At 52.9% G+C, this 23,230-nt stretch overlaps 9 protein-coding genes across 9 annotated transcripts; 5 read left to right on the plus strand and 4 right to left on the minus strand.

The window, feature by feature from the left end:
• Positions 1 to 1,884: 1,884 nt before the first annotated feature.
• On the plus strand, positions 1,885 to 2,811 carry BO66DRAFT_472041 (MBL fold metallo-hydrolase; the record flags this gene model as incomplete). Its single annotated transcript, XM_025652919.1, has 2 exons — positions 1,885 to 1,976; positions 2,064 to 2,811. The coding sequence occupies 2 exons, from the start codon at positions 1,885 to 1,887 to the stop codon at positions 2,764 to 2,766; spliced, it is 795 nt and encodes a 264-aa protein (XP_025503058.1). The 3' UTR covers positions 2,767 to 2,811.
• A 194-nt stretch (positions 2,812 to 3,005) lies between these two features.
• BO66DRAFT_453221 (oxidoreductase, short chain dehydrogenase/reductase family) lies at positions 3,006 to 4,100 on the minus strand. Its single transcript, XM_025651985.1, has one exon. It carries the CDS (start codon positions 4,065 to 4,067, stop codon positions 3,237 to 3,239), a length of 831 nt encoding a protein of 276 aa, XP_025503059.1. The 5' UTR covers positions 4,068 to 4,100; the 3' UTR covers positions 3,006 to 3,236.
• Positions 4,101 to 5,365: 1,265 nt separating this feature from the next.
• On the minus strand, positions 5,366 to 7,405 carry BO66DRAFT_472042 (uncharacterized protein; the record flags this gene model as incomplete). Its single annotated transcript, XM_025652920.1, has 8 exons — positions 5,366 to 5,425; positions 5,730 to 5,810; positions 5,903 to 6,120; positions 6,193 to 6,259; positions 6,335 to 6,619; positions 6,705 to 6,790; positions 6,861 to 6,924; positions 7,004 to 7,405. The coding sequence occupies 8 exons, from the start codon at positions 7,403 to 7,405 to the stop codon at positions 5,366 to 5,368; spliced, it is 1,263 nt and encodes a 420-aa protein (XP_025503060.1).
• Positions 7,406 to 8,621: 1,216 nt separating this feature from the next.
• On the plus strand, positions 8,622 to 10,562 carry BO66DRAFT_472043 (uncharacterized protein). Its single transcript, XM_025652921.1, has 7 exons — positions 8,622 to 9,084; positions 9,170 to 9,233; positions 9,298 to 9,383; positions 9,463 to 9,687; positions 9,789 to 10,025; positions 10,120 to 10,174; positions 10,260 to 10,562. Exons 1-7 carry the CDS (start codon positions 8,701 to 8,703, stop codon positions 10,406 to 10,408), a joined length of 1,200 nt encoding a protein of 399 aa, XP_025503061.1. The 5' UTR covers positions 8,622 to 8,700; the 3' UTR covers positions 10,409 to 10,562.
• Positions 10,563 to 11,653: 1,091 nt separating this feature from the next.
• Positions 11,654 to 13,392, plus strand: BO66DRAFT_439308 (uncharacterized protein; the record flags this gene model as incomplete). The annotated part of the gene is made up of 8 exons (XM_025651143.1): positions 11,654 to 12,061; positions 12,112 to 12,175; positions 12,246 to 12,313; positions 12,421 to 12,705; positions 12,759 to 12,825; positions 12,890 to 13,101; positions 13,158 to 13,200; positions 13,277 to 13,392. The coding sequence occupies 8 exons, from the start codon at positions 11,654 to 11,656 to the stop codon at positions 13,390 to 13,392; spliced, it is 1,263 nt and encodes a 420-aa protein (XP_025503062.1).
• Positions 13,393 to 14,200: 808 nt separating this feature from the next.
• Positions 14,201 to 16,436, minus strand: BO66DRAFT_392473 (cytochrome P450). The gene is made up of 4 exons (XM_025647521.1): positions 15,951 to 16,436; positions 15,819 to 15,870; positions 14,971 to 15,753; positions 14,201 to 14,868 (listed from the first exon to the last, which is right to left on the minus strand). The coding sequence occupies exons 1-4, from the start codon at positions 16,126 to 16,128 to the stop codon at positions 14,223 to 14,225; spliced, it is 1,659 nt and encodes a 552-aa protein (XP_025503063.1). The 5' UTR covers positions 16,129 to 16,436; the 3' UTR covers positions 14,201 to 14,222.
• Positions 16,437 to 16,748: 312 nt separating this feature from the next.
• BO66DRAFT_102827 (uncharacterized protein) lies at positions 16,749 to 18,448 on the plus strand. Its single transcript, XM_025641770.1, has 6 exons — positions 16,749 to 17,202; positions 17,281 to 17,300; positions 17,377 to 17,413; positions 17,490 to 17,949; positions 18,027 to 18,122; positions 18,223 to 18,448. Exons 1-6 carry the CDS (start codon positions 16,992 to 16,994, stop codon positions 18,329 to 18,331), a joined length of 933 nt encoding a protein of 310 aa, XP_025503064.1. The 5' UTR covers positions 16,749 to 16,991; the 3' UTR covers positions 18,332 to 18,448.
• Positions 18,449 to 19,277: 829 nt separating this feature from the next.
• Positions 19,278 to 21,103, minus strand: BO66DRAFT_412113 (MFS general substrate transporter; the record flags this gene model as incomplete). Its single annotated transcript, XM_025649337.1, has 2 exons — positions 19,278 to 19,330; positions 19,402 to 21,103. 2 exons carry the CDS (start codon positions 21,101 to 21,103, stop codon positions 19,278 to 19,280), a joined length of 1,755 nt encoding a protein of 584 aa, XP_025503065.1.
• A 629-nt stretch (positions 21,104 to 21,732) lies between these two features.
• BO66DRAFT_351285 (hemerythrin domain-containing protein) lies at positions 21,733 to 22,673 on the plus strand (the record flags this gene model as incomplete). Its single annotated transcript, XM_025644739.1, has 3 exons — positions 21,733 to 21,824; positions 21,919 to 22,401; positions 22,482 to 22,673. The coding sequence occupies exons 1-3, from the start codon at positions 21,741 to 21,743 to the stop codon at positions 22,671 to 22,673; spliced, it is 759 nt and encodes a 252-aa protein (XP_025503066.1). The 5' UTR covers positions 21,733 to 21,740.
• Between the last annotated feature and the right edge of the window lie 557 nt (positions 22,674 to 23,230).

Raw genomic sequence — 23,230 nt, forward strand, 5'->3', positions numbered from 1 at the left:
GGGAAGGTAGGTAGAAGAGGGAAGTTCAACTGTAGCTTTGCTCCGACCGATCAGGCTGCTTGCTGTCACCCAGTGAATGAAAGCTAAGGCATACCAGGGTGCATGTGACTTGGGCCCCAATGCTTGCTTTGCCTGGTTGGATCCAGGCTTTCTCTCATTCTTAGGTTTTCTTTTTCTCTCTTGCCCTGTCTCGTACTACAGTAAGGAACTTAGTTACTCTCCTCCCCCCCCCCCGCACTGCCTTCCTTGGATTATTATCTTATCCTACCTGGGTTGTTGCTTATCATGGCTGCGGACCTTCCCTTATCTTCTCCACCCCGGACGATCAGGGCTCACTGATAAGCACTGATACAACCTTTATCCTCCCTGCCCCCCTGTTAATCTCTTTATCAACCAAGCCTACTGCTAGCCTTGAGATGAGATCCAACAAATCATCGGGGAGGAAGTCGGTGAGAGGCGCGATCCGGGCTGGTCCTGCACGATGACGATGGGTATGGGGGCAGCAGGGCGGATGACCAGCCCCTCATTCCAAAGCTTCCCTCGCCTCAAAAACCAGTCGGTCGGTCGCCCGAAACTCTTGGCCGGAGACGTTGGTAGCAATACTAGATCATTGTTCTTGAGACTATTCCTCTACATCTCCAGTGACTATTATTGGAGTAACTCTCAGCCCCATCGGCGGTAACTAGATCATTTCTAACATCGTTTTTATCTTCTATAGATTAAATATGAATTGGATTCTTACTAGGTTACGAACTTGATGTATTAATCCCGAATGTAAATTGCCATCGAACTTCATATAATCTTCAAGGTAAATGATATGAACGATGAGTGCGCTGGATGGTCGAACAGCGATCGACAGCGGTACGGCAGACCGTAGACACCAAGAGAACAGCCCACATGACAGTCAGGAACGTTCCTGCTTGCTTAAAAGCCTTAGCATTACAATATCAAACAAAACTAGCGGGAGAGTCTATAGGTTATACAAATTTTGATACATCAAATCGAATCTTCTGATTGACATGTTTTCCAATTTAGTAGTGAGTTCTGCGTGTGGCACAACCGAATATCTGCTTCACTTCGCTTTCTCCCCATGCCAAGATAATTACAAACTGGTCTATTGTGTGCTGAACGGCGAATTGAAAGACCCGGCAAACCCCTGTCCCAATCTCAGGTACCGGATTAACTCTGGTGCTATGTGAATACAATGGCCCTGTGGGGCTCAACTTTCGAACTATGAATTACCAAGAAGCCACCGTGAAGAAGCCCCTGGGCCGCGAGTGAATGTAGGTACTTACCTAGTAAATCATGAACGATGATTTGGAGAGCTGATCATCGGTCGCGAGTATTCAGCTCACACCCTATCTTTCAACCTTCCACCACCCGCGGAGACAGCATCTCACTTCGCTATCTGAAAGGAGGTGCTGCTGTTACTCCCCCACGTCCTTAGATACGGATCAACTGCTCAACCCAGGTGAGAGCTCTTCTTCATGGACGTAAGCAAAAGAGTACTGACACTGCCTAAACTTTATAGCTTGTGAGAGACCCGACTAGAAGGACCCGCGGATGAAACCATCAACCAAGATCTAGGCTCAAAGTGTTAGTCGATCAACGCGTGGAAAATGGGCAGTCAACCCTCCCTGAACATCCCCTCTTCTTTGTCAACGGTACAAGTCTCAATCATCGACATCACATACGCCCCCTTGATACCAACATGGCAATCCATGGGTCCTCCAATCAAGGGCCTGGGGAAGCGGACTGCTGTCACGTTTCATTCATCGTCCATCATACGGACGCCTTTGGTAGAGGGTGCAATGTCATCTTCGACCTGGGAATTTCCAAAGACATGTTCGACTTCCCCTGCATATTATGGAAGCTGGCAGAGAAATGGGCGGCGATATGCGAGTTGACAAGTGTGTTGAGGATATCCTGAAGGAGCATGGCGCGGCGCTCAACACCGTTGACGCCATTATCTGGAGGTATGGATGCATTTCCCCAAAGGCCTTCCCTTCCCCCTTTCGATGTCAGCCGATGTGGACAAGCCCTGATGTCTTACCTGCTGGCAGTCACGCACACATCGATCACGTCGGACGACCCTCCCGTTTCCCCTCCCGTACTAAACCGGTTGTTGGACCCGGAATCAAGGAGGCCTTCTACCCCGGTCGGCCCGCCGTAAAGGAAGCTCCTGTTGCGGCACGCGAGTTCCTCGGTCGGAAAGTGGAAGGACTTACACCGTCGCAGTTCAACCTGGAGATCGGAGGCCTCAAAGCGCTCGACTACTTCGGCGATGGCAGTTTCTATCTCCTCTCCGCGCCAGGACACGCCCTCGGTCACCTGAACGCCCTGTGCCGCACCACAGAGGACACCTTCTTCTATTTCGCAGGGGACAGCGTCGACCAGCTTTCGGTACTGCAGACATCTTCACCCTCTGACCCTTCCGTATATGTGCACGCGCTGAGTCGCAGTTGCCCTGGTGCCGCGCTCCACGCAAGGGCAAATCGTCCCAAGTCAGAACATCCCAGCGAGGCGCCGTCGTTGGAGAAAGAGGCTGCTGCTCGCGAGACCCTTGCGGCCGTTCAGAGGTTCGATGCGGATGATCGTGTGTTTGTGGTGGCGGCCCACGACACAAGTATACATGAAATCCTGGAACTGTTCCCAGAAACGTCGAATGACTGGAAAGCTAAAGATCTGAAGAGGAAGGGTCGCTATTCGTTCCTGGAGGAGCCGAAGCAGCAGGGACCTGAAGGCTCGGGATCGGGAACAGCATGAGCATCGTGTGATGCATCTGGGACAAAGTCTATTCATAGGATATTGGGCTGGATGGACGTCGTTATAGGGCATCTTAGCTAAATACGAGACTACAATGCCTAGTTAACGTAACGTATCCGCTTCAATTCGTATTCATCTTGCTCTCTCAATATAGCCAAGTATATTACGTACCGTCTATGTTTATTGTTGTTGAATGCACCCTATAGATTCAAGTGCCTCATTCCACTCAAAGCTCTTAGGTGCAGACCCAATATGTGTCTCGTCAAATCATCATCGCTCTGACGCAGCAGATACACAGGGAGGCACCTTCAGCCACAGCTTCCTGCCTCCACAAAACTGCAAGGTCTACATTTGACCACTCCATCGGGCCCAGATCTAAATATGCGGCAAGACAAGAGAGTGTTAGAATAGTTTGAATATACGAAGGTGAATACACAGATGCCCCTCCCATTTGAACAACCCCCACAAAATCACTTCAACAACTTCCCCCCCTCGGAATGCACGACCGTCCCCGTCACAAACCGATCCTTCATGAGGTAAACATACGCCTCCGCCACCTCCTCCGGCCGCCCAATCTCCCCCACCAACGTCTCCTCGGCGTACCGCTCCACCGCCGCCAGCTTCGCCTCCTCATCCCCGAAGGTATCAAACAACTCCGTCAACACCGCGCTAGGACTGACCGTGTTGACACGGACGGGCGCCAGATCCACCGCCAGCCCGCGCGCCATCCCCTCCACCGCGCCTCCACTCGCCGCCGCGAGCGCCCACCCGCGCGCCGGCCTGTGCCCATTCACCCCACTGGTGAAGGTAATCGACGAGCGGGCCGACACGCGCATGTAGCTCCGGGCATGTTTGGCGACCATCAGGGCCCCGAGCACGCGCACCGTCCCCGCGGCGTGGATGTCGGCCACCGTCAGCGTGGGGTCCGTCACGGGCTTGAGCCCCAGGGCGTCGCCGGCGGTGTACACGATATGGTCTAAGAAAGTTTTCCCTGTGGTGGAAGTGGTGGTAGTGGCCTGCTCGAGGAGGCTGCGCACGTGGGTCTCCGATGTAGCGGGGTCGCCGAGGTTGCAGGCGCATCCCCCGGCGATGCGCGATTGAGATCCCGGGTCTGGATACAGGGTTCTCAGGCGCGTGAGGGCATCGTCCACTTTTCTGGCCTGCGAGCTGGCGAGGAAGACGCTCGCCCCGTGCTCGAGCGCTGCGCGCGCCACCGCGAATCCGATCCCGGAGGTCCCTCCGATCACTAGGACCCGCGTGCCCGCCAGCTTGTTCACGGAGATGGTGTTGGTTGGGTTCATGGTTGGTTGGTTGGTTTGGGTGGCAGGTTGCTTTTGATCGTGTGAGTGTGTATTGCATCAACTCTCGAGGTTCACTTGGGAGAGCACCTCGGGGAAGGGATTGGAGGGGCCGAGATGATTTTTGCGCACTGTACTGGACCGTGGCTGGGATTGTTGCTGGGTGACTGGGTCGTGCCACCTTGTTAGGCTTTGCTAACACAGCCCTGGAGACATTTCAACGGCTCGTGTTAACTCCGAGGCGGGGATAACAGAGCCATACTTGGTGGTTAAGTCGGATCTGTATCTACCAGAAGGATCCATCTCGTACGGCTAATTCCCGTCAATTGAGCTTCGGTCAGATAAGGCCCCCGTGGCTGCTGACTGGCGCATGCACCTGGCGAATGTCCGTTTAGCCGGTTGATGTCTTCAACGTGCTACGATGTTTAGAAGGTGCAGTTATCTCAAAAAGGATGTAGCATTAGTAAACACTGAATCTTCCAGCTCGATTCTTATCACCGTAATCTCCGGGGGATGCTAACTCCGCCAAAGGATATCTGAGCACCCCTGGGGAGCAGTATACATACTTTCTGCGGTTGGCTGTGCTGCATATCTTAAATGCAGGCTTAAAGACCAGATAGCCATATTAAGGGAAGAAAGGGTAGTAAGACCAAGCACTACAGCAGCTAGGCCTAGGAATGGTGCGGTCCCGGTTCTGAAATTTGGGATCAGAACCGGACCACAAGATTTTTGGTCTTTGCTTATATTACCAAGAACTGTATTATAGTCTCCCGCGGTCCTAGACAGTCTCTACTCCAAGAGACTACTTCTAGCTTTCTGTATATATTATCGGGCAGTTTTTTCCTATTTAAACACAATACTAACAGCTTCTCTGTATTCTTAAACAGTTCTGTGTATATTAAAGAGTTTTAAGTATAATAAGATATTTAGCATCGAGCCTACCCGCGATAATAGGATCTTGAATAAAATCTAGAATACTCTACTTCCTTGTGAATAAAATCTCATACATCTATTCTTATATTTTATTCTTATAATGTATACGAAACTATATGTACTCCAGCAGGCCGCGGCTTTATTCTTATCCGCAACTATCAGAAATATAAACTTACCCCAAGTTGTTTTACGGGCGTTAAATACTCGCGCTTCTCGATCTCAATATTCTACCAGCTTTATTATTTAATATGACTTTCTAATCTTCTATTTATACACGCTTACTCTGTCTGTCTCTTTTTACGTTATTTGGTGCGGTAATTCTTATTAATCTGTATTTATGTGGCCCAGGACTACGTCCGCAAAACGATCTATGAGATCATCCTCTGGGCATTGGGGGCATCGGGGGCATCGGGGGTAGGTTGGATATTCTGGAGAAGTGGTCTCGCTTGGGGGCGTCGTGGGGTTAGTAGTAGTTGGGTAGGTAACGACTCTTATTATATACTAGTACATAGTAGTTTATAATGTATATTCAATGGTAGAACTACTAAGTTTGATCATCTTCTCTCTGCGAAACATATTCAGATCACATCTCAGACAATGCCCAGAGCTATTCAGGCATAGGTGTTGGGTTCGTGCAGAGAGGCATGATGCCGCGTCCGTACTCTCGCAGGTAGCTACCCATTGAGGCAACTATTTCCCATACAAATTAGCTTCCGGGCAGGTGCGACCTACATCGACAAATATGAAGGAGGGGACAATCTCACAACTAGTGGCATTGTGGTTGACTCTGAAGCCCATATAGGCCGGTCGACCCTGTAGATCCGGACGTCAGACGGGCGCAGGACAAATGCAAAGGATGCAGAGCTGAGCGAGGCGGCATCACTCCAGAAAGCGAGTTCTCTTACATTCTCGGGGGCTCCATCTTCCAGCCATTTCTTGATTTGCTGGGCCACCGTCTCGGCCGCGCTGGGAGTACTCGTCATGGAGGAGATGGTGGATCCAAACGAGCTGAGGTCGGCGGAACTCATCGCTTCGACCTGCTCGCGAGCCTCCCGGATCTGCTCCAGATCAGCCTCGAGCTGATCTCTTTCCCGAGTCTTGTCTTTGACTTGCTGCTTGGCCTCTGTGGGATTTTCTTCTGTCAGCGGGCTGTAGATAGACCATCGTGTCCTACGGAAGGGCGGACTGGACTCACTGGCGATTTCAATCATCAGGGCTGTGGTACTAGCCAGTTGCACCCCGGCGATGATCAACCCGCCAATCTATTGGACAGAGGTCAGAAACCAAATAGGAAGAATGAGAGGTCGGCCAAGGAACTGCCGGGGAGAAGTGCGTACTGCGATGAGAGTCCCGTAGGGGGGGAAACAGGCCGCCAGTCCTTCCATGATGGGCAAAAGACCCTGACCGACATGTTTGATGGCTTCAGCCGCGGTTTCCAACTCCGCGATTTTCCCTTCCAGTTCGATGAGCTCTCTCTTAATTCTTGCCAGTTCGGCGCTCAGCTCCCCTTCTTTGCCCCTCGCCCAAGCGATAAAATCCGAGATGAAGCTCTGCAGATCCGTGGAAACAGTGCCCAGCTGTGTAGTGATCCTACCGTTTTCGGTTTTCAGAGTCGCTGCGGCCTGGGGGATTGAGAAATTGATGAGTGAGCAACGATGGGATATGATCCGGCTTTTCCTGGGCCCCAGGGAGCTGCTTTCCACTCACATCGATGGTGCCTTGGATTCTGGTCTTGCGGTCGGCAAGAGTCTTGGTGCTATCATTGCAGTACAGAATATCCTGATTGTCAAGCTCTAGGAAAAGCCGACACAAGACCATTAATACAAATCTGAGAATCAAGGACCCAACCAACCGGGTACCTACTCCTTGTGAAATTGTATGTCTTGGTGGCATTCGCCTGACTGTCATCGATGACAGACTGGAAGGACTATTCCCAACCGTGAGCCAAACCGCGAAGCCTTCTGATGCCCCAGATTCCGCGTCAGAGGGTGCGGGGCCACACATACCTGCTGCGTGGCAACAAACCTCTTGGCCCACTCGGTATTCCAGCGCAGGTCAAGACTTTCAAGCTTGGACTGCAGTCCATCGAACCTGAGCCGGACGTCTCCCGCCGTGGCCGCCGCTGCTTTGGCGGAAATCTCCAGCGCAGACTGCAGGTCGGCGGCCGAGGAGGTCTCAGCGGCCCCGCGTGAGAAGTCGGCCTTCTCCTGATCCGTCTTGAGAGGGAAGTTGGCCTCGTGGTTGGCAACGAGGACATCCAGATCGGCCTGGGTTAGGCCTCTCAGTGCCGCGTCGTAGACCTGGGTCGCGGTGGGGTTGCTGGGAATGAGACTTTCGAATTTCCGGACGACCTCCTCGTAGGAAGGGGGAGCATCGTCGAGTGAGTACGATGGTGGTGCGGTGGTCATAGTGTGAGTTTTGTGTTCTTTGATGGGGTGTTGGGGTGTGGGTAGAGATTCTGGTGAGAGGGCAGAAAGCGTTGTGATGATATGTAGTGATTTGTTGTGTTCTGAGATCTTTTGCAACAATTTTATAATCATCAATCCACTCGAACCCAAGTTTTCGGTTTGGAAATATTTTGGATTCGGTTGACGTGATGACGACCTGTGCAGTGACTTCATGGCTGGCTGACAACAACGCAAGTAAAGCATAGGGATCTTTCAGCAGATGGTGATGCATGCAGTGTGATAGATCAGTGACTAGGCGCATATGGAAAAAAAAAAAATAAGAATGAAAACAAGAAATCAATAAACAGAAATGAAAAAGTAAACAGAAAGAGACAGAGAAAATTTTCTGACTGTGGCATGTGTACATTTGTGGTAGAATTCTGGTTGGATCCCTGCTTGATGCAGATAGAAATGGGATATCATTATTCCCGGCGCGCTAAGCATCCCCGTATGGTTTTTGAAAATCCCGATCCAGACCTACAGAAAGACTTCAGTTTGGGAAGATGGACAGCTTGGGCGATCAGAGTCGCTCGGCAATGATTTCCGAGGTATTGAGCGGGGAAATTAGGTTCAGTCTGCAATACTTCCCAATTACGCCGCAATTATTGATTCCCGTCTATTTTTACCCCCGGACGGATGATCCACTAGATCGATACACATTGGCAAGATGGAATGTTGGCGGTGTGGCAGCTGCAGGTAGCATACAGCAGAGAAACAAAGTGGGGAAATGTGTGGCATCCATAGGTCCGATAGCAGATATCTACCGAGTACGGAGTACTTGAGATCGTCACAGAAGGCTGGTTGACTCCGTCATTGATGTCACCCGATGGCTGCGATGTGAAGATTTGAAAGAAGAATTTATTTGTTGGCGTTATACCACTGAAGAGTCTGCATGACGGATGTAACCTAACCTGCAGAAAGACATTTCCGGGACCCACAACTAAAGTAGTATCCTGGTCCGTGCTGCGATACTCATCTCGCTTACAGCGGTAGTAGCCTGTCTAATAGCCCTGTGAGTTAGGCTCGGTTGATGTCAACGTCAACATTCGATGCTCTTATGCTTTTTTCCCCAACCATTCCCTTCCCACCTTTGCAATTTCTCTATTCATTGTAAAACCTGCAACATCTTAGTCTATATATTCTTGTCGATGGTGTGGTAAAGTTTCCAGTAGCTATACAACAATTTCTGAAATTAACCCCCTGACATATTAAGAGCTACTGGCAGCCTGTGCAGCATTAATCATCCATCTATCAAGATGACCCACCAAGTATCCGAGCAACAGGCAAAGTTGACTTCCTTGTTTGAGGAATCACTCGGCAAGGCAGAATATGCCAGGCTTCTGGCGAGTGAACCTTCAGTCCAGAAGTACCTGGACGCCGGCGAACGGCTTTCATTTGAGTCCATAATCCCGTTTATGCCATCCTCCAGCCACGGGAAGTTCAGTCCAGAACAGAAGGATCGCTACTGGAAGGCAATTCTTAACGCTATCACTTCGGACACACCGGATTACGGCAAGATCAAGGAGGAGACCGCGGAGGCGATCTGGGAGTACAGAACCACAAAAGACCTGGCGGTTCCTACCACGAGATACTATGTGTCGGCTAATAAGTACGATGCCATTGGAAACTTGAATAACAATGTGGGTTTCTTCCCTTGAAGACTGCCGCCCTTGAAGGAACATTGTAGCGTGTGTACATTTCTGACTTCAATATCGGGGTTGGCAGTATTTGAGACCTACCGCGATCAACAGCGGGATGACTGCGAGGACATTGTCCTTTTTTACCGAGAGTGGGTGGTTGTCTTGAAATTACACCTCTGCTTCAAAACTAATATACCTTTCTCCCCCTCCTAGACTTCGACATCAACCTCCTTCCGCTGTGTGCAAACGTGAATCTGGCTGTGGGAGTACGCAAAGCAGCCATACAACGCGTCCTCAAGGTAAGATTTCATCAGGAAAAAGACATCGCCGACCTGTATCCGTGATTGTACAGGATCCTGACCCGCGGATTGTCTGTAGGATGCCGAGAATCACGAGAAAGTCAGCCGGGAAACAGAGGAGAAGTTCACCCAGCATATCAACAACTTTGTGGAGGTTATGGGTAGCCCTCGTCTGGCCGGCACGTCACACCCAAGTGTCACAGCCTACAATGTCGAACGGCTCCTGACCCCGGATGATTCCTCCGCCCCGTGGCCGCTGCAAATGGCGACCAGCATCTCAGGACGTGCCTCCACTCGTCTAAAGGTATCTCGCCAGACCTCACCCTATGCATGCGAGCGACCCCCCCCTACCCCCCCTGCCCGGCCGCCATTGGAAGCAATCTAACAATCGTATACCCAACATAGATCAGTGGGCTTCTTGCTATCGGCACCGAGGAAGCTAAGATCACCAGTCTTATCTTGAGTGCCGCTGAGCGCGCAAGACGGCAGCGGATGACCCAGTCAGGCAACTATCCTTACACATTGGAAGAGTGTGTGGATATAATCGATGGCTATATGCGGGAGCTTCGGGGCTTCTGGCGTTTCACGGCCGCAGACTATCATGCTATTTTCAGATGGCTGGAGGATGGAGCTGAGTTGATCGTACGTTTCTTTCTCTCCACTCTGTTCCCCTCTCTCGCCATGCAAAGCGTTCCCCAGCGCTAAACATATTTTACTTTTCGTTTTCTCTCTTTAGGAAATCCCAGAGATCCTCCGTCCCTACCTTGAGAACACGGAGAAAAACCATCTCTGTAAGAAAGACCCTCCATCCTCTCTGATCCTGATCTTGGTTCTGACTGTTTTTGGCCGGTGGCCGGGGACGGAGATGTTGTACAGACAGGGTAATCGCAATGCAACTTCGGGGTTATTCTCAGTCCATACTGCGGTTGGAACCAATGGGGGAGTCAACTGAGAAGGACTGGCCAGAGGTTACAGTTGATGGACAGAAGGTCATGGTTGAGGGGAAGGAAGTCACGGTTGACTAGCTTAGCTTTTTGAGGTGTTAAGAAAGCTGTAGAGGATGCGGTAGGGAGACCCAGAGAGCTCGATTCGTGAAGAGCATAGCAGAGGTGTGCAATGCATGTGGCTGCGTAATAGCCTGGCTAATGGCTTTGCCACCATAAGGAAAGTGGTACTACGGTGGCTGTATGTGGAGAGTAATGGTTATTAGGTTAGTCGGTTGGGTATCTGTTCAATTTCATGCCTGCTGCTAGATTACGGGTTTTTTATTGCATATGGGGCGGTTCTCCCGGTGATTACTTCTAAGACGGACAAGACTAGCAGAACAAGGAGTGTAGAGGTGAATAGAGAAAGAGCCCAAAAGCAAGTGGTGCTATAGATAGGGTGTTCGGGCCTTCCGATACGATCTATTGCCTCCTTACCCCTTCATTTGCGTAGGCGGCCGGGATAAGATCTCTCTGTCGGTGTGATACTTTCCACAAGTCGCATTAGCCATCTGCAAGAGCCATGACGCTGGAAACGACGTGGAGAGACAAAGAAAAGAAAGGAAGAGAGAAACAGAATGGTAGACGGTCTCTGTAGTACGCCTCCTTGTGTACAGAATATCATGAATATGCATGAGCTGGCGCTGCACGCGCCTTTGTGGGCTAAGAGCTACATCGGCTAGAAGTGGCATACTGCCGATCTTGTTTGCCCAGCACAGACCATGGCTTCTCCCGATACTGTCTGGCATTGGGGTAATGCAAAGGGTAACTTAAGATGTCTTTCCTGCGGCCTGTACCATTCTCGGCTCTCTGCAGGTGGAGAAATAGCTAGGACTGCTCCACAAATTGACTTTGAACAGAGAGTCGACTACGTAGTAAAGTATAGTCCACGTCTAACTACTCAATCCTATGATCACGTCATGAAGGTAAGAGTGGAGCTTTTACACCTAGCATTTAGCTAATGCAGAAGGCCTGTTCCATTTGGGGTCATTACCATGCTCGGGTCTCCGGGGAAGGTGGAGAAGACAGCTGGCAAACTGACTCCGGGAGCATCGACTACGTAGAGAATGGATTTCAATTCAAATTCTGGTCCTGAGTGTGGTGTGCTAGCAGAGCCTGTCCACCTATCTTTCTCTTCTGGTGATATATGAAGGGGTTAGGCTCGTCCCCACTCTCCAGGACAACAACATCTCAACCGTTTGAAAACCTCCCCAGCTCTCTCTGGTCTCACCACCAACCATCGACAAACCTACCATCTCCCTTCTCAGATCCTATCCAGTGGCAATCATGTCTCTGAACAACCCACCCCCGCGATACAGCGCCGATAGATCCCCGCCATCCTACAATGATCTCATAGAACGCTACAAAGCCGCCGTCGGGGACAATCCCACCCCGGAAAAGTATCTAGAAGTAGCTGGAACCTTTAACGATGCGGAAATCGACATCCTAGCCGATAGCACAGGGGAGGGGTTTCCTCCAGTCGACAGCGAGGAGGACCTCGACGCCCTGAAGCACACCATGGCCCGCCAGCTGCAGAGCGAGCTTCTCAAGACCACGGCGAGGGATAGCGCCACCAAGGCCACCGAAGCTGCATTGCGTATCCGCGCAACCTTTCGAAGAATCCATGCGAAGATCGTCGAGTTGGATCGGATTGAGGAGTCTGGGTTTGAGGAAGAGATGAGGGGTTTCATTGTGGTAAGTGGATTTGGGCTTGTGGGTCTCTCTCCCTGACGCATTGGCAACAGGAATACGACCGGATTCTGGGGGTGGTGAGCCGGGTCGCGATCGAGATGAAGGGAATGGGCAGCCGTGAGTGTGCTTCTTGATTGTGTCGTTACCACCCATGACGATCACTGAAAGCTCGTCTGCGCTCGTCTAGACTTTGATACACTCCTCATCCCAAGCTGCTACAACGACAAAATCAGCAAGGAGACCAAAGTCCGATTGGTAAATAATTTCCTCGTGGTAAGAAAGTCTCCGGAACCGCCGATCGAACCAGATCGTAGCCTCTATCCGAGGGCACATCGCTTACACATTAAATCATATACATCCAGGACACAGCGCGGCACGAGAAAGCCGCGGGGGAAGCACAAAACGATCTCCGGGACTTGAAGACCAACTTCAACACATATGTCGCCAGGTTCGACACCTGGGGAGAGAAGAAAGAAGGGGAACTCCTTGCGGAGATCCGACAACTGCAGGCAGATATCCAAGGCTATCGGAACGAGATCCTGCAGACTGAGAAGGAGATCGAAGAGCTGCAGTTCGTGATGAGGTTGATTGGTAGTCTATCGCTGTTTGGCTTACTCTTCGGTGGGTGGGCTGCCATCATCATCGGGGTAAGCTTTCTTCAAGACAAGGAAATTTCCTTCGCTAACCCGGTAGCACTTAGCTTGTGGGCGTGATCGGTGTTGCGGCCACGGCTATAGCCATCTCGGCCAAGCAGGAGAAACTCATCCGTCAGTATTCCACCCAATACTACAAATCCGAAGAGAAGATTAACCCGGTGGTACGGAATAACAGGATTGCAAAACGAAATTCTTCGCGCTGAGGGCCAGATCACCGATAAAGAGAGTCAGATCAGGATCATCCAGGAAGCCAGGTCGAAATTGACTACCTTTCGGGATTCGAACTTACAGACAATCTCCGAGGACGTCCTTCTAGTGGACAGTTTTTGGCAACGATTGAGGGCGGACAGCTTCGCGCTACTTGACTACGTGGAGGATGGCACAGCGGTAAGGAAGAGACATCGGTCATTCCTGAAGACCAGTGACTGATGGGAACAACACAGCTCGAATATGTTGATGATGTTATCGATTATGGTATCACAACTTGTATGTTCTCTGGCAGTTGCTATCTTGTGAGATCTGCTCCACAGGAATAAGTGCACTAATGGCTTGCCTCTCACAGATCAGGATTTGGGGGAATATTTAGGAGATTACGGTAGATCGATTAGCATGGTTATGACGGCGGAGGAGGAGGAGGAGGAGGAGGAGGAGGAGGAGGAGGAGGAGAAATCGGACTAAGGCGCGGATCCCGCATCTGCATCACGATTTTCCCCTGGGCTTTATCAAAAGATGGTTATTTACAGTTAAACTACCAAGCCAAGCACATACGACCACAGGGTGTGTGGTGTGGAAAACAGGGCTTCCCGTCCGCTCAGCCGTACTCAAGCCACCTGTTAAATACGGTCGAGTAGGATGTAAGCTCTTTTTTAGTTGCTGCTTTATAGGTAAATAATACTAAAATAAAGAATAAATACAGATAATTTAAGTTATATTATTAAAAGCGTGGGTAAGCAGAATAGATAGAATAAGTAAATAAATGAGTAATTAAATAACTAAGCAGACCAGCCAGATAATAAAATAAAGTAAATTTGAAAGTTAGATAAGATATTTAATCTGATTATTGGTTTATTTTTGATAAACTTAGTTTTAGATAGATATTCTGGCAGCCGGGGATGATGGATGATGATCGGTGGCCGGGAAAGGGATTCTATGCTTCCGCCGCCCTGGCGTCGGATGAAGGTGAATTACGGCTTATAGTTAGTGCTCTGGTGCAGGTGAACAATGGATCAAGTTACTGAAATCAAAGATCAAAGGAAATGTGAACAGAAAGGAGGTGGAAAGGAATGTCAACCGTTGTCATACACCTATATTCCAGAGAACAGAGTAAACTAGGACGAATCACAAAGAACAAACGATTGACGCGTACTGGGTGAAAGAAGGTGCATTCGAACAACAAGCCTAGTGATTGCTTTCCTGTATGTACATGAACAGACTAACCCCCCCCCCCCCCCCTCCTCCCCACAGCCACAGCTACCTCTATCTCTCCCTCCAATGGCTCGATGACTGCTTCAACGCCGCAACGTCACAAATAGCTCCCCCTTGGGCGCCGCCGCGGCCAATGCCGGCATGTCGTAGTTGATCGGCGGCACGGTGGGGTGGTCCCCGACGACCGTCACCTCGAACCGCCGCAAGGTGAGGGCCACCAGGAGATAGATCTCCCGCTCGGCGAAGTGGCGGCCGGGACAGAGGGTGTGCCCGCCGCCGAAGGGGAAGTACTCCTTGGCCTGGCGGATTTTCGGATCCCGGAGGAAGCGGGTGTGGTCGAACGCGGTGGTCGCGTCGCCAAAGATGCTGCCGTCGGTGCGATGGAAGTTGCGCACGGGGCCAAAGACCTGCTGGCCCTTGCGGATGTTGAAGGTCTGGCCATTGTGGTTGACGGAGCAGTCGTCCACGGCTTTGCGCACCGCGGTCGAAAAGTTGTAGAGTCGGAGGGCTTCGGCCCAGAGAGCGTTGAGCTGCGGGCACCCCGTCACGAGCTTGTCCATGTCGCAGCCCTGGTAGTCATCCGTCGGAGGGCTGGCGCTGCCTCCGGATGTGGCGCTGGGATTAGGGAAGCAGGCGTTGATCTCGCTGATCACCGCTGTCTTCAGGTTCGCATCACACAGGATATGCGCGAACATCCAGAAGGCAATGTAGTGAGCATTGTTGTTGATTCTGTGGGTTGGACGGAGGCAGAAAGGTTAGATGGAGGTTATAGCCATCATCACTGCATTGCATCACACTAGCCAGGGTAGGTATGGGATAATGGAGACTTACGCCCAACAGATCATCATGATGAGGCCGGCGCGATCAGAGGCAGGTAGGCCCAAGTTCGTCAATTCCGAGTTCATCGCCCCAAAGATCCAGGCCGTGTTCTTTCTCTGGCTATCCGGTAGGTCCAGATATACCGCTAGGGCCGCGATGGTCCTTTTGCGGTCCGAATGCAACCCTGGCGCGAGCAACGGAGGAATGTTGTAGAAGACCTTCCAGCTAGCATCCTCCCAACGCTGGTAGATGTGGGCAAATTGCGGTTCGACCTCAAACAGTTCCTCGCCAAAAAAGGTGCGAAAGGCGCTTTGCGCCAGGACATAGCGACAGAATCGCCCCAATGGGACCGTAACTGAAGAGGCCTTCGTTTCATCACCCTGCGTCTCTGACGACATGCCCCGACGCAGCTGGGGAATCTGGAGGAATCGAGACAAGTACACCGGGTAGACTTGGAGAAGACCCTTCAGGTGATCCCCCGGCAGCAGCTGCGTCTTGAACCATTGGCTCTGGAGATGCATATACGAGAGCTTCTTCGGGTTGGCGCGATACAGCAAGGACTGTTCACGGGTCTTCTCGTCATTCAGCAGGCGCGCGGGATCGGGCTCATAGAGATTCCGCACATGACGCGGGGTGATGCCGAAGGCCATGAGCATGCGCGAGGTGAAAGGGTCATAGCTCAGCGCGGTGGTGTTTCTCCAGACAATGGAGAGATCTTTGATGTTGCGGATAATGACCGAGACCCCGCCCATCAGCACAACACTGTAGGGCTCGTCGGTGTTGGCAAAGTATTTCCTACCCAGGACCACCCTGTCAGTGCGGATCGACGAGAAGTCCCGGAGAATCACAGCCTGGCTTACTCTGCCCTGAGGTACACATCCTCCGCGCGTCGTAGAAATGAGAATGTGTGGCCTGTGATTGAACCATACCAACATCGTCAGCAACAGCGACACCATTCCAATTGGACCAGCAACGGGAGCAGGAAAGCGCACCGAGGTAAGGTATCCAGTATGGCAGCAAGCGTGGTTCATTTGGATAGAGGGTGGGGGCGACATAGAATCGCCAGAGGTACCAGCCAGACCACAGGATGACCGCAAAAATGGTGGTGAAGACCAACGGACTTTCCACGGCTCCCAAAGGGCTGGTGTGGCGCGAGACCAGCCAGTCCATAATGGCAAGGATAAGGAATGGAAAAGCCCGCGACGAGAGAGAGAGGCAAGAAAGGAGGAAAGAGAGAAAGGACAAGAGGGCTACGTAGGAAAGACTGGGTTGAAGCAGGAGCCTGTGGAAGTAATTTCTTCTTCCAAGATCATAACCCTTCTTCTTTTAATTCTTCTTTTCACTCCCCAGTGAATTGTCCCCATGCATTGCAATGGCCCCAGCCATGACAGTTCCAACATCGGCATCGGCCGAAGCAGCGCCCAAGTTACCAACTCGCCGGCACTGTAGCCACGAAGCGAAGACGATATTGATTGTTGGATGGGGGATTGCGGAGTACTTTCCAGTCGCAATCACTTCGTCGGGGCCTTTTAGTGCGTTTCTTTAGCGCAGGCTAAGTTAGCGTATGTGGTCAGCATTACGACGAATGGGAGATTGGTCGATTGGCTTTGCAAATTGTAATTGTTCGTACGGTCGATGTACAGGGTCCCTGAAGAACTCGCGGTGGATTTTCCCGACGAATCTTTCAGGGCCCTTTCGGACCCCTCACCTGGTTCAGCACCAATGACGTGAGAAATTAGGACACCACTTTTTCTCTGCAACTGCTAATTGAATCACGGTCTGACTCTGGCCCCTCTGACTGAAGTTTCCCCTTCCACGATGACCCATTTGCACCTCCATTCACCTCAATCCTCTGGCGCTAGACATCCCGTCTTCTGCTGAGTCTGCCTCGCTTGGGGCAAAAAGCTACCGTACTGTGGTATAAGTTACTATGACAAATGCAGCCTTGTCTGCGGTATATAGTCGCCTCTCCGATCGTCTGAGGGGTGGGATCCATCTTTTCCTGCAGACCATAGTCCACTGATCCATCTTCAATGGCGGCCGCTCTTTCGTCCATGGATCTGTCTCAGACTCCGGCGGGAACCCCACCCGCCGGGGTCACTCCCGATCTATACGGCAATCCCCCCTCCTTGCAGTCCACCATCAAGGGCTTTTGTGCCCTCTTCTATGTGGTGACGACGGTGGTCGTCTCCCTGCGAATGTATTCCGTCTTTCGGAGCGCGCAAAAGGTGGCTGCCGACGATGGTAAGGTTCCATGGGTTGCTCCAATTCACTTCACTGGACTGCGAAGCTGACAGATGCATGGTGACTTCCTTGCCCTAGTTCTGTGCCTACTTGCCGTGGTACGCACGAACCAATGACCCTTTTCGTCAGTCGGAGAAAGCAAACTAATGCGATGGGTCTGGGATTGTGTGGCAGGTCTGTACTTTTGCCTATATGGCGTTCCTGATCCACTGTAAGCGCCCCCGCCCTAAGACGTATCCCCCCCCCCCCCCCACCCCCCAGCATCAATTGGCTTAACTGTTCTGCAGTAAGCTACGCGGCTCGACACATGTGGGACGTCCCCCTCTCCTGGCTGTACAGCGATCCGGAATACTGGAAACTGCGGCTGGCGCAGAACCTGTTCAACCCGCTGGCGTTTTTCTTCTCGCGGGCCCCGGTGTTTGTGCTCTACCGGCGGCTTTTCGACGCTCCCCTCCACCGCAACTTCTCCAAGGCGTGCTGGGCGGGGCTGGGGGCGGCCTTCTTGCTGTACATGCATACCTTCCCGCTCACGGCCATCGTGTGTGCCCCGCGCCCCGGCCACTCGTTCATTGACACCGACACCTTCAACCGGTGCAGCAAGGCCCTGCCGGATGCGATTGTGCAGGGGGCAGGCAACATTCTGCTGGACGCCTACGCGCTGATCCTGCCGCAGCCCATCATCTGGAAATTGAAGCTGTCGCTGCAGAAGAAGTTGAATATCGCCTTGGTGTTTGGCGTGGGTAGCATGTGGGTGGTTCATACTCCCTTTGTTTTTCTCCTTTTGTTCTCGTTTGTATGGCTAATCCCGTCCACTCTTGCTTTAGTGCCTTGATAGCCAGCTGCATCAGCATGTATTATCGCGTCCAACTCAAAGTGGGGACCGACACGGATTGGAATGAAGGTGCATACGACGTTACCTCGTGAGTCTAGCTCCCCTGTCCCCTGTCCTCTTTCCCCTCACGTTCCCCTTCCCCTCCCCCCAACACAGCAGAAGCCAAAATGCAGTCCGTGCTTATCTAGGACTGGACCACGACAGGACGGTGGAGCTCAACATTGCGATCATCTGCAGTTGTGCGCCCGGGGTGTGGCGTCTGATCCGCCGCGGGAAGGAGTCCAACAAGACGAATAGCAGCGGCGGGAATAACAATAACAGCAGCAACAGCAGCAGCAACACCACCGACAATCCCAATAGGACGAACGGCAGGCGGGGCCGCGGCCGCGGCCGGTCGGGCTTCTTTGCTTATTTCTCGCTCCCCAGTAACATGGCCAGTCTCTTAGGCCGGTCTCGAGCCAGCGCCACCACCAAGACGGGCAGCACGGGCAATAGCAATAGCAGTACCTTCAGTTCCTCGTCCCCCAAGGATGGGGCCGCCGATGGTGGTCCCTATCGCCAGTACGATCACGGTCGGGCCAATTCGCATTCCCACAGCTTGTCGAATTTATCCAAGAACGCCGCTCAGATCGAGGGGGTGGAGTTGGTGTGAAAAGTGGATGGAGGTGGAGTCAATCTCCCAAGGGGGATGAGGGGAGGGGGTGGGTCAATTGTTGGTAGACGGCACATATTCCGAGGTCCTTCGTTTCTTTTCCTGCCAGAAAAAAGAAAACATGAGACAAAAATGAAAAGGAATCTACTGTGCATCCAATCGGTGGGGTTGTAAGTCCTGCGGTTCTTGAGGTGTATCATCAGTACAGTACAGTACAGTACATACGTGGACACTAAGTGCATTGCATGCACCATACCCACTCTTACCATACTTAGAGTGCTAGAGTCCTGAAAGTTTCCATCTCCATCCTGTTTGGGAATTGGGGCTTCTCTTCGATTGTCTTGCCGATGGTGTGATCTTATCTCTAGTGACACACTCTCATTCCCATTCTTCTGCTTCGTTCAAGGATTACAAGATAGTTAGGACCCAAAAGCTGATTATGCTGTATTGGCCCCCCAATGGTACTGCCCCTCAAATTATAAAGATTAGATAACTGCGGAGATAAGGAGAATCGAAGGTAAGGTAATGAAGGAAAACGCACCAGAGCCTACCAGGGTACCCAACAGACGAGGCCTGCCAATCTATAACCAACTAAGTTACCTCCGGTGTAGTCTTCTTCTGTCTGCCCGTTCCCCAAACCGTGCCTATTACTAGCGTACTAAGCGATAACTACAGTACTGCTACCTACCTACTTGCTCATCCTGACTGAACTGACCGATCTCACTGGGCCCCGTCGCCCTCGTCACCACTGCCGCCTTTTCCTCGGCATCTTTCCCCTTCCGGTCTTCCTCCGTCTTCAGTCCATAGCCCGTATCCTCCAGCTCCTGGTGTAATTCGAGGGAGCGCATAGCCAGCCCCGCGACTAGCCCGCAGAGCGCAAAGGCGAGGCCCACCTGCCAGACGGTCTTCAAGGCCAGGCGATACATCTCCTGGACGTGGCGACGCTGGTCGCTGGAGAGGTGGGTTTGGCCCCATTCCCCGGCGACATCCGCGGCGGCGCCATATGCCTGGCCGCCGGTGAAGTGGCTGCGGAGGGCGCGATCGGCCGCGCTGTCGCCGGGCAGCAAGCGGTCGGCGTAGTGGTCGATGCGGGCGTTGAAGACGATGGCCGGGGCGGTGGACCCCCAGACAAAGGCCAGGGAGCGGAGAAAGGCGTAGACGCCCGTGGAGCTGGCGGTGTCCTGGGGGCTCAGCGCGGCTTGGATGGCCGGGAGGATGGTGGTGGCCAAAAAGCCCTGGCCCAGGGCGGCCGGCACTTGCACCAGCACCCAGGCGGCCCGGGGCGAGGGCGGGCCCAGGAGGGTGAAGAGCCCCAGCGCCAGCGCCAGCGCTCCAAATCCCGTGGCGTGCAGCGGCCGGTAGATGCCCGTGCGCGACATAATGCCCCCGGCCACCATGGCAAACGGAATCAGGAAGGCGCTGTACGGCAGCAGGTCGACTCCGGAGGTCAGGGGACTTTTGCGCTGCACCCCTTGGAAATAGATCGGGAGGAAGTAGAGGGTCCACTGCATGATGAGGGCGGCGTCGAAGGCCAGCACAAACCCCACGAAGCTGTTGCGGTGCGCGAAAAGATGCGGCGGCATGCACGGGTGTCGGTGCGATGGGAGAAAGTACTCGTACACGTGAAAGGCCCCCCATCCCACGAATCCGAGAATCAAGGGCACCAGGGTCGATGCGGACGACCATGGGTGGAGGGTGCCCCCGCCCACCAACCCTAACAGCTGCGCCAGAATGGAGCCGGCAAACAGGAGGTTGCCCACCCAATCGATGCGGCGGAGCGACTCACGCAGTCCGGTGTAGGCGGACTGGTGGCCGGCCGCGGCGGGCCCATCGAGCCGCAAGAAGAAGAGCATGAACAGGAGGACGGGACCGGCCAGCGGCAGATTCAGATAGAAGACCCATCGCCAATTGGCCTGGGCGAGGGCGCCGCCCAGGACGGGGCCCAGCACCGCCCCCACGGCGGCCAAGGAGAGCACAATCCCCAGATACTTGCCCCGTTCGCGTTGCGGCACCAAGTCACAGACGACCAAATCCACTAAGATGTAGATTCCCCCGGACCCCAACCCCTGGACAGTGCGACCGGCGATCAGCTGGCCCACCGTCGGTGCTCCTCCCGCTAGTCCGCTGCCCAGCAGGAACAGACACACCGAGACCAGGATGGGGCCGCGCCGGCCGAAGATGTCGCAGAGCTGGGCTACAAATGGCTGCACCACCGTCTGTGCGATGGTGAAGCTGTTGGCAATCCAAATGTAGTCGGTCTCCCCGCCCAGGGCGGCGGTCACTTTGGGTAAGGCGGTGCTGATGATGGCACCATCGAGTGCGGAGACAAACGACAGGAGGCAGAGGGACAGAAAGACCAACCAGAAGGAGATGGGGTGTTTTTGGGGGTTTTGGGGGGGAGGCTGACCCTCTTCCATGGGTGTGAACGGATGTGGACGGCGGGAGGAGTGAAAGGGTGAGGGGGTGCACTTGCAACGAGCTCAATGCATGGATAAACTACCTCCAAGTTGCGGGCGAGACTGGGAAGCGCCATAGATTAAAAGAAAGGGACCGCATCTCCAGATTAGGGGGTTTGGGGCGTTGCGTGACTACCAGGGTCGCTTGCTGCGGTAGCCTGAGAGCAGCCGACCAGGGTGCGTAGTTTCAACCAAATGAGCTGTCTGAAAAGTAGTACTGTACTTAGTACCTAGTACTCTGTACAGTACTCTGTACAGTACTCCGTACCTCCCTCCGTAATTTTAACGGCGAGCCAGTTTGCTTGGTAATCGGCTAACTAAGTTACTAGTTCTTTGTCCCCCCCGATCTCCCTATAATCTGACATGCAGCCTTAGCGGCGCCTCAGCGAATCGGGGGGCAGACACAGACGGCGCTGGGGGGTGAAGGCAGCCAATGCCGCCTCAGAGGATCAATTGGCTGTCATCGCTGAATCCTCCTATTCTCCTCGCTTCCACCATGAACATCCCCCCCCATCCCCCACATCCAATATTTAACCGCGCCCCCAATTTCAGGGAACCTCACCCGTGGACTTTGGTTTACTGGCAACATCAGCGAAAGATGGCTCCTCGCAGTGGTGATTCCCGCCCGTGGGCCGACGGTCCGTGGCCACTCATTGAAACCCCCTCCAAGACCAAAGACATTGTAAGTTATGTAGATCTGTCCCTCACTCCTGTCCCCAAACAGCACCAACAGAAAGGAGACCTGAAGACCTAATGACGTGGTAAAACACACCAAGACCCAGCATGAGGCTCTCTATATCGCCAATGAGATGGCCTTTGCTCACAACGCCATGCTGCGCGGGCTGAATGCCTTGTATCTCCAAGCCGAGCAAGTGAGCCAACCGCAAGACATCGCCGACTTTCTGTTCTTCCTTCGCAGTTGGGCGGGCTGGGTCTCCCACCACCACACCCTCGAAGAGCAGCAGATGTTCCCGCAGTTTGAAGGGGTGATCCAGCAACCCAACTTTCTGGAGGGCAACGTGCAAGAGCACCATACCTTCCAGCCCATCCTGAAGCAGCTCTTGGCGTATGGGGTGGAGACGCGACCGACCGATTATCAAGCTTCAGCCGTGCGCGGCTTGATTGAGCAGATGGCCCCCAGCTTCCGAGAGCACTTGGCCAACGAGATCACCAGTCTCATGTCCATGGCGCCCTACGATGGGCCCGCGCTGCTCAAGGTCTACAAGGCCTGCGAGGCCGAGGCCGGCCGTCAAGACAAGGTGAGCGAGTTACCCTCCTTAGCCCCTCGACCCCTCATTGGTTGTGTGGTCTGTTAACCCATCCCACGATTCATAATCAGAACGTTGTCCCTCCAATGGTCCTCGGGCTTCGCGATGTGACCTTCGAGGGAGGCAACTCCTGGCCCGAGATGCCCCCCTTGTCCACTCACTTCGTGCACTATCTGTTTGGACGCAAAAACGCGGGCGCCTGGCGATTCTTACCGTCTGATACCTGGGGGAAGCCGCGCCCGCTGGCCTTTGGTAAGCCCTAGTGAACCAGGGGAGGGAGTTTTGTCGGGGAAGTCCGGTCGCTGCTGCGGCTGCAAGGATGTAATTATCGGGTGCTTTGTTGCTTTTAATTTGTATTTTCTAAAGCTGGAATCAAATCAACACAATAACGTCCTAGACTATGTTTAATTGGGTGGTATCGTCCTGTAAGCTATCATGGATTAGCTGCGAGCTATCTTGGTACGATCAAACGCGTGTCCCTCCTGCAGTGTGGCCTGCAAAGAGGCAAAGGCTGGAGCGGACGGATGGGACAGTCAAGCATCCGACGGGCTAATGGGTACAGCACAGGAGGTCCACCTGGCAGTCTGACTGTACTTCCAAGTTAGACTGGATCGATGCAATGTGGGGCGAAAACAAAACTCCGGCGGGCATGGGATCCAACAATGCGTAATTTTCGAACTGTAACTTACCCTTCGTAGAGTACGGTTCGGAAACCAATGTATGAAGCCTGGTACTCTGACTTTGGTATAAAACCACGAATACCAGATGGATGTACTATTCACGATGGCCGGACTGAACAAGACTGGACGAAAATTGCACA

This window comes from Aspergillus aculeatinus (assembly GCF_003184765.1).
Source record: "Aspergillus aculeatinus CBS 121060 unplaced genomic scaffold BO66scaffold_29, whole genome shotgun sequence".
NCBI lineage: Eukaryota > Fungi > Ascomycota > Eurotiomycetes > Eurotiales > Aspergillaceae > Aspergillus > Aspergillus aculeatinus.